This window comes from Beauveria bassiana (genome assembly GCF_000280675.1).
Source record: "Beauveria bassiana ARSEF 2860 unplaced genomic scaffold BBA_S00044, whole genome shotgun sequence".
In the NCBI taxonomy this organism is placed as follows: Eukaryota; Fungi; Ascomycota; class Sordariomycetes; order Hypocreales; family Cordycipitaceae; genus Beauveria; species Beauveria bassiana.
The window spans coordinates 1-9,096 of record NW_007930879.1 but is presented as its reverse complement, the minus strand read 5'-3'; the positions used below and the strand labels follow the sequence as shown (position 1 = coordinate 9,096).

Sequence of the window (9,096 nt, the reverse complement as noted above, 5' to 3'; positions counted from 1 at the left end):
TTAAAATCAAATCAAGGTACATAAATATACCAGCAATAGACTCGCAAACTTGAGTATCTCTTTATCATATATCATGTCGCGTCGCGTCTTCGGGATTCGCGTTCCAGAGGAGCATGCTTACTGATCCAATTATCACTCTTGACACCACAGAAGCTAGTGTCATGAAATGGACACCTCGCTAGTGCCGTCTGCGTTTTCGCTTCTGAAATCCCCCAAAAGCTTATCCAGCCAATTTGAGTCAGGCTCCATCGTAACGATACCCGACAATGCGAGAATTGGGGACCTGCCGCAGGCCGTATGGCGGAACAAGCGATATGTCTTGGAGGAGTCTTTATCGCGGAAAGGCTCCAAAGGCAGGAAGAGCTGGATCAAACTCCACGGGCTGTTCGTTGTTGAGCTTGATGCCAATGACAGCCCGCTAAATGCGTCCTGGGTTTGCCGTCTTTGCGACGCAAAGGGCCAGGCAGTGTTCTTCGCAGCGAGCGCCACTACGTCCGCTGCTGATCAACTTCGCAAGTATGTTTGGCATTATTTGTACACGACGATACGACAGCTGACAGACACAGAACACATAGAGTTTTTGAGGGTAGCCCCGTCGCAGACAGCGACCCATCGACCGACGAATCTGACCGGGCCAAACGACCGCGTCTACACTACAGCGCTGTGCCAAAAGCCAGGATCAACATCGTGCGGGAGCTCAGCGTGGGCCTCATCGTCAATGCCGATTTACCCTTCTCTGTCTTCACGAATCCATACTTTGAGCAACTCGTCTGGCAACTCGATCCCCAAGGCGCTGGTCAGGTACCATGGAGCCGACATCTGACTGATGTCTACCATGCTAAGAAGAACGCTGTCGGACAAGAGCTCAGCAATGCGCTCACCAAAATCCATCTAGGGTTTGACCTTTGGACATCGCCTAATCGTTATGCTATCATGGCCGTGACAGCACACTTTCTCGATCGGCAGGGCAGTCATCAGACGCGCCTGCTTGCGCTACGTCGTCAGCTCGGATGCCACAGTGGCGAGAACTTGGCCTGCACTCTTCTTGAAATTGTCAGAGAGTGGGGGCTAGAGGATCAGGTCGGAGTTGTTGTATCTGATAACGCCGCGACCAATGATACATGCGTTCAAAACTTTTACCAAAATTTCGATCCGAGTATGAAACCAACAGATGTACGTGCCAGGCGCATGCGCTGTTACGGCCATGTTTTGAACTTGGTTGCGCGTGCATTTCTGTACGGGGAGGACTTTGAAACTTTTGAAGCTGAATCGCAGGTTTTGGATCTTCTGAGCCGCCAGGAAGAAGACTTGAGGCATTGGAGAAAGAAAGGGCCGGTGGGCAAGCTCCATAATACCGTGAAGTTCATCAGATCGTCCCAACAAAGAAGCGAGCTGTTCAAGCGGGTCGCGCGTGAGAACGACGAAACGCAAGGTTTCCGATTGGCTTTTGAGTCAACCGCTGAGCTGGAAGTCATGATGGACAACAACACACGGTGGAATTCCACATACCTCATGATATCCCGGGCACTTGTCAAGCAGAACGATCTCAGGGCGTTTATGGTACATCCAGACGTGGAAGGGAGCCTACCCCAGGAAGACGTCCTGAGCGCAGATGATTGGCGATTGCTGGGAGAGATCAACCACATTCTCGAACCTCTCTATCTGCAAACTATGAGGACGCAGGGCTGGGGTAGAGGAGATGGGCACGGGCGCCTATGGGAGCTATTGACCGGTGTCGAATATCTGTTGGAGCACCTGGAGGATTGGAAGATGTTCTACAACGACGTCACGGAGGACACAATCCGGGAAAGCATTGCACAGGTGACTGAACCCGCACAGGAACGTCCAAGTCGCACCCGGCAACGCCCAGCTCGGTTTGACGATTGTGAGGTGGATCTGCCTTCGCAGCGACCGCAGGAGAGAGTGGTGCCGGACCACATTTCTGACACGTACAGGAGGCCAGGCAAGCCGGCAGGTGTATCTACGACGGCAGATATCGGGGGCGATCACCGTCGCTACCTGAGGCTATGTATTATGAATGCGTGGCAGAAGCTCAATGAGTATTACATCAAGCTAGGAGAGTCTCCGCTGTTCGCGGCAGCGATTATCCTTCATCCTGGGCTTGGCATCAGATACCTAGAGATAAACTGGGCAACGGAAGAGCAGCTTGTGTGGGTACGAGATGCCAAGACAGGGCTATCCAGATACATTGACAGGTGGTACCGCCGGCTGATGCCACATGGCTCCTACGAGCCATCTACCGTGGGGCCTGCAACGATGTCGGCAGCTGTTGACAAGCCGTATGAAGCGAGTGATTTCAGACAATGGGTCATGAGTAGAACAAGTAAGGCGACAGCAACGGGCAGTGAGCTTGATAGGTACATGCGGCTGGAGACTCAGGAGACGGATGACCCAGTTCAATTTCCCGGTACTCAGTCAGCTGGCGCTTGATGTTTTCGCAATACCGGCGATGGCTACAGACTGCGAAAGATCGTTCAGCCTTGCCAAATTATCACTGACATCACAGAGGCTATCGATGAGCTCAACGACGCTGGAAGCGCTGCAATGCCTTAGGAACTGGACCTGGCACGGGGCAGTGCAGTTGGGGTCCGCGCGTTGGAATCGCGGGGTGAGCGACGGCGTTTGTGACGTAGTCAATCTGTCCAGCATTTGATATATATTTGATCAAATATTCCAAACAAACAAATATCGCTCGAAAATTCTTCAAACAAACAAATATTGGTCCGGATTTGATTTGTTTGATTTGAGGGCAGCGCTGCTAGATGGGCTCATGTCATTTATCTTGGTTCCGAGGAAGGCGTCCCAGCCACGTGACGAAGTCAGGGAGGCTGGCCAGCCTTCCAAACTCTAATATCCATGATTTTATGACATCCAGCAATTACGTCAAGACTGCTTGTCTTTTCAACAGAGGCAGAATTATCCGACAAAAATTTTATCGCTAACAAAGAATGGCGTGCACTTCAGCGGGACAAAAACGCCCACCCGTAGCCCCATTCTCACCACGAGTTATCAGATCGAAGAACACACATCGTTGCAGCTCAAAGCCGCGATGGTAGAAAGTGACCCCTCGTCTCTACCTGCAGCGCATATGATGATCCAGGGGGCTACGTCCACGAGCAAAGGCGGTAGAATGTAACCTCTGTTGTTTCGTTTGATTTGATTTGATTATTTACGTCCGTTTGCGCTCTATAGTAGGCTTTAAGACGTGCTACCAAACCAAAAGTTTATTACGCCCGGTGACTAACTAGCCGATAGGGCTCACTAGCTTAGCTACTTGTCCCCCGTTTTTTTCAGGTAGCACGGATTCTCATGCGGCCTTTGGCAGGCCGGCGGTGAATATAGCTAACAATACATCGCTCGCACACAAAGCGTCGGATTAGCTCGACCACATCATAACCGCTCGGTCATAATGTTTAAATGCAATAGCGACAGCAAAATAGTGCTCTATATAGGCTGTTGTACATGCCGAGTGGCACGAGTATCCTTTAACCGTATGCCATTCGCTAGCGCCCAATCATATTGCACACCAGCGTAAATCTAAAACAGCTTTGCCCCGCCTGTAGTGTGGGGTCCGGAAGGCTTGTTACAAATCAATGTGGCAGCATCTCTCAGCAATTGTGGATCTCTGAGCTTACGATTGATGGATCTTATGATCAGAGGCGCAGCTAATGAGGGACCAGTAGGCACAAGGTTTTTGGGCAACGTTTCTTAATGTAGATGATGTCTAGATACAAGAAAGGACCTGGGGAGAAGGTACCTGGTTTTGTGTGTGCGTTAGGGCATATAGTGGGTACCTTTTCCCAGCCTCGATTCATGATTGGTGGTTGACGTCACAGCACCTTACTGGTTGCTGTGGCCCACACACCCTGCTACAGCCACGGATTCAACAGCATCAGCCGTCTATTACAGATACACAACAGAAAATGAACCTTCGGGGCACTTTGTCACAAACAGTCATTCTAAGGGAGCAAAATAAGAGCTAGAACCGCTTGATTATTATGATAACCTGTGTTTATAGTCAATTAAGAGGCGTCTAGAAGCCTTCAGCTTTGTTCTGCTTGTCAGCTGTGTTGACTTCTATCTAGCTTCTTGTCCCTCAATTGTTATATCTTGATACAATGGCATGTGACACCCTTAGCTAAGAGATTTAAAATCTATTACAAAGCCCTAGATCCATTATAAAAAACAGGGCCCTGGGCACAGGACGTCAAATGGTTGATTCGCCACGCAGCTATATATATACCCCCTTCTGCTCAGCGGATAAAGCATAGAATCATAATTCTGCAATATTGACAAATACATTAGGCTAAGCTTGAGTTTGTCTCACAATGGCTCCCGCATATAAAAGGCTCGACGCTGACAACTGTGTCTTTCTATTTGTTGATCACCAGGTAAGTGGCTTCTACTTTCCGCGACTCACGGTGCGGTACTAAGCTCTATTCCAAATAGTCCGGTCTCATCCAGCTGGTTCGCGATTTTGAACCTCACGCATTCCACACGAATGTTATGGCACTTTGCAGAGTTGCAAGCTACTTTAAGGCCCCTTCCATTATCACGACGTCGTTCGACACTGGACCGAATGGCCCGATTGCTAAAGAAATCACTGATATACTCCCTAATGCACCGTTAATTCGGCGCCCAGGGCAAATCAACGCTATGGACAACGAAGACTTCGCCAGTGCTGTTAGAGCGACTGGCAAGAAGCAGGTTGTTATCAGGTACGTCCTCCAGCGATCGCACCAAAGAAATGTTCTGACATGACACAGTGGTGTTTTGACAGAAGTCTGCGTTGCTTTCCCTGCGCTTAGTTTGATCGAAGAAGGATATGATGTCTTCGTCGTTACTGATGCTTCGGGCACATTTGCCGAGCACACAAGGGAAGCTGCTCATAAACGAATGGCCCAGGCCGGCTGCCAGCTTCTGAACTGGGCTGCTATTTCCGCGGAACTTCACAGAGACTGGCGCCGCGACATTGAGGGCTTTGGTGGAATTTGGCGTGACCACGTCCCTGGCTACTGGTGTTTGATGCAGAGCTACGAAACGGCTTCCAAGAACAGCTCTCAGTAGGCAGAATTGTTCTAGCGCCTAAGCGACCTGTGTGGTTCCGAATTTAGTCACCTCGGATATCGGCTATCGAATACAAGTTACCTAGTTATCGAGTTTATGGCCTGTGGAAAGCCTTTCCCCGTAGTATAAACGACAACTACGATCTGTAAAAATTCTTCCACTTTTACAGCTATTAGCAGCTATTAGCAGCTATTAGTAGCGGCGTTTTTAGAGGCCTACTAACCTACAGTTTTAATAGCTATACGCTAGTATGACCTAGTAGTTATAAAAAGGAGAACTTGAGAGAGTTTATATGTTAAAATAGGTCACCTAAAGAGGGCCTTTTATAGTCACAAAACACTCTGTGGCTGCCACACAGTCAACAGAAGTGGCCACGTTGGTCATAGAAACCAACAGAAGCTGCCGCGTCAGCTTTCCTAGTAAATTACGTATCTATGACTCGTATATCAATACGAAACAGCTGCCAAGACGTTGAAAGCTCAGTTTTGCTTCGAAGCTTCCGCTATCTGCAGCCGTTGCGTTTGAAGAATGGGTCAGCCATAGACAGTCTCCAACAAAATCGCTGAATCCAAGCATCCATCCAAATAAATGCGATTGCTCACTCCTGCCAACCATGTCTCCCTATCCTTACAATACGCCAGGCAGCTGAAGTCGGCGGCCCGATCTTAGGAGGAGCCCGAAGCTTGACGAAACCACGGGTGGAGGCAACTAGCGTGTAAAATACCTGTCCTTCTATCCTATTTAACATAGGCACCATGCTTGCATGCTTCCGACTACGACGTGGCTAGGTACCGTAAAAACCGAACTGGGTGTCGTGGGTGAGCACCTATACAAAAAATTTAGTGGGAAGTGGCCAAAAATAGCTTGTACTTGCTAAGTACCTTTTTATTTGCTTTTATCAGGGCTTACAGTACATAACGGCCAGTTGCCGCTTAATGCTCTACTAAATACTTCACCTAAGTCATCCTTACGCACAGTACTAAAGCTCTGAAGGCACGAAAAGGCGTCTTTCTCTGGAAATGTGTAGCTTGAATCGCTGTCTTAGAGTGCCTTCCCCATTTGTTAACAGGCGCCTTGGCTAGTCATGCACCGTTATGCATCTCAGCCCTAGTGCACCCATATTTGGTGGGAATTACCCCCGGATTTGGTGGCAATCTTCCATGCGTTCCTAGATCTCTGGGTCGATAGTCTGAGCGTCTACATCATTAAAAGCCAAATACTTTTCAGTTCAATTTCCACCGTTTTACTCTAGTTTTCTGGTTCTTGGGCAAAATCATCGTATATTTATGGCGATTTGGGTACGAGACGATGAGTTAACCATGGAAACCCATGGAAATCGATGGAAGCTAGCGTAGAGGCCACCCTGTCCACATTGTCGCTGGCTGGGTCGGTCGCTGGCTGGTCGGTCGGTCGCTGGTAGGGCCGGTCGCACTGCGTCCACTCGGTGATACGCTTCCTTGCCTACTTCATCAGTGCTGCTGCCGGTATATGCTGTGCGAGACCAGATGGATATGGAAGATTTTAATTTGGAGAATTTTGACGATGATTACGATCTTCGAACCCCCGGAAGGGACAGAAGTCCCAGCGTAAATACCCCCGCCGAAGAGCCCAACCGAGCCGACACTGCAACGCCTACGAAACGACTCCCACTGCTGCGACTGAATGACTGGGAGGCCGACAGGCAATATGACAGAAGTAACCCAATCTGTATTCATTACGATTTCGTATGGAAAGTGTCCCTCCGTGAAAATATTAGACGACGGCCGATTACCGGAAACGATCAGCCGGATGATCTTGTCCTTGCTCCGAGTGTTTTCTGGAAAGAAATATTCCAAGCACAGCTTGAGAGTACCATAGCGAGTGACGAGAGACTTCCAGGACGAGAGTATACGTGCGAAGAGACCATCGTCGCTATATCGATCGAGAATACACGCGGCCGTGGCCTGAAAGACAAGGTGTCCGGCCACAACATTAGATGGAGCGTTATTGACCAGCACCTCGAAAGTCTTGCTATTCTGTTTAATGCAGGTAGGAAGATAACATTCTCCCTAGAATTTGTGTACAAGGAAGTTACCGATCAGTCTGCCACGGGCGCACGATCTGGGAAGAAGAAAAGAAAAACCCAGAGCGAGGTCCAGAGGGAGAAGATGGCCGCTGAGTCAGGCCTGTGGAATCGCGTTTACAAACGCAATCGCTGTAGAGCCAAATACTGCAAGAAGGGGCCGCATTGCCTGGTAGATCACCAGGAGAATCACCGCAAGCTGCATTACAAAGATCTCAAGGCTATCGATGACCATTACAAGGATGACATGAAAGAAGGCGAAACATTTGCTGACGTTGATATCACCGGTCCAATCCCCTCGCACATCTTTGAACAGGTCTTGAGTAGATCTGATGACTCTGAGGGTGATCCTGCCGAAGAGCTCAACAAGTACTTCACTTTCCTCCTGACTGAAGTGCAAAGTGATAGGAACAGAGCAGAATTAGAGGCTGGAATGAAGTTTGCCAGAGAGCAGTGCTTTGAGTTGAACTCCATGGAGGAGCATCCTCAGATGGTCGTCACTGCAATGGTGAGGGGGAATGTCAAGTGCGGCAGTGCTTTGCACATGGTTGGGAACATAAAGAGATATAGGAAAGCCGCAAGCATCATGCGACGAAGAAGTTAACCGCGGGATTAATTTTGTCAATGTTGTCAATTTCTTTTTCCTATGTAACTAAGCTTTTATATGTGCTGTTTGTGGGCAGGACCCGCGTACGGCTGTTGCCAAGTTTGATAAAGCATGACATTTTTTATTCCGGAAATGTGATAGGAATTCCAGCATGATGAAACAGCTGCTTAGCCAAGTCCTCGTCATCTCCAACCACCTCGACACACCACTCCAGAAAGAACTTGAAATCGTACTCCGCAACCTCCTGGTTCTCTTTGTATGCTTTCTTGATAAATGTCTTGAGATTGGCAAAAATTTCCTCGCATGGGTTGAAGTCCGGAGAATATGGCGATAGCTCAACGTATAGTACACCCGCCTCGTCGCACATTTGCTGGATTTTCGGTGAACGATGAACAGATGCATTGTCCCTGATTATGACCGAGTTTCGCCCGGGAAATGGTTCGCAAAAGTGAAGAAGCTCGGATATAAAGTCTTCGATTACGAATTTGTCAGTTGAGCCTTGGTATACCCGATACATGAGGATGCCGTCCTGCGTGACGGCCGGTAGTATTTGCCATTGTCCGCCGCGCTTTAATTTATTATACTTGATAGGTGTTTTTCCCTTCGGCGCCCGCCCTGAGTGTCGGAGACACCCAAGAGCATTAGTGCCGGCCTCATCAAAGTAAACAATCTGATATGACTGGACGTCGAGTTTTGCAAGTCTGTATAGATAATAGTCTCGAAGATCTTCATCTCGCTGTTGGGCAATGCGACGCATTTTCTTCCGTGGCCAGTCCTTCAAAGCTCGGACGACTGCACTTGGTGAAACTTTGACATCGAATTTGTCCAGCAACATCTGTACCATCTCTTCTATATGTAGCTCGGGATCGTCGGTCAGTTGGTCAAATAAGTATTTCTTCATCTCGGGCGTTATTCGGCTGCGCCGCCCGGTGCGGGTTTTTTGTTGTGGCATTTCGCTTCCAGGTAGTTTGCGACGCTGTTCGAAACGCTGGACGGTTCGAGCGCTGCATAGGTTCGCAGAGACAATATCTTGAGTCGAGAACCCTTTTTTTAGCATAGCTAAAATTTGGTCTCGGATTTCTTCACTTAATGGTGGCGCCATGGTCAGTTTTGTAGGGCTGTTTTTGACGTGACTGATGTTGAAAGGCAGAAACCGAGTGACCCAGTGGAAACAGGCAGCTTCCAGCGGTTACTCTTAGTGACTGTTACAGTGGTAGGGTGGAGGTACTTTCAAGATACCCAGAAGATCAGCAGCCAAAAATAGCGGACGTCCCTCCCCACCTCACTACTAAAACTAACTAGATGCACCCGCGACACCCATTTCGGTTTTTACGGTACA

General features: G+C 48.9%; 4 protein-coding genes across 4 annotated transcripts; 3 read left to right on the top strand and 1 right to left on the bottom strand.

The window, feature by feature from the left end:
* Nucleotides 1-166: 166 nt before the first annotated feature.
* BBA_09027 (putative transposase) lies at nucleotides 167-2,451 on the top strand (the record flags this gene model as incomplete). Its single annotated transcript, XM_008604124.1, has 2 exons — nucleotides 167-516; nucleotides 561-2,451. 2 exons carry the CDS (start codon nucleotides 167-169, stop codon nucleotides 2,449-2,451), a joined length of 2,241 nt encoding a protein of 746 aa, XP_008602346.1.
* A 1,898-nt stretch (nucleotides 2,452-4,349) lies between these two features.
* On the top strand, nucleotides 4,350-5,088 carry BBA_09026 (isochorismatase family protein; the record flags this gene model as incomplete). The annotated part of the gene is made up of 3 exons (XM_008604123.1): nucleotides 4,350-4,412; nucleotides 4,471-4,739; nucleotides 4,788-5,088. 3 exons carry the CDS (start codon nucleotides 4,350-4,352, stop codon nucleotides 5,086-5,088), a joined length of 633 nt encoding a protein of 210 aa, XP_008602345.1.
* Nucleotides 5,089-6,593: 1,505 nt separating this feature from the next.
* Nucleotides 6,594-7,754, top strand: BBA_09025 (uncharacterized protein; the record flags this gene model as incomplete). Its single annotated transcript, XM_008604122.1, has 1 exon — nucleotides 6,594-7,754. One exon carries the CDS (start codon nucleotides 6,594-6,596, stop codon nucleotides 7,752-7,754), a length of 1,161 nt encoding a protein of 386 aa, XP_008602344.1.
* Nucleotides 7,755-7,878: 124 nt separating this feature from the next.
* On the bottom strand, nucleotides 7,879-8,814 carry BBA_09024 (transposase-like protein; the record flags this gene model as incomplete). The annotated part of the gene is made up of 1 exon (XM_008604121.1): nucleotides 7,879-8,814. One exon carries the CDS (start codon nucleotides 8,812-8,814, stop codon nucleotides 7,879-7,881), a length of 936 nt encoding a protein of 311 aa, XP_008602343.1.
* Between the last annotated feature and the right edge of the window lie 282 nt (nucleotides 8,815-9,096).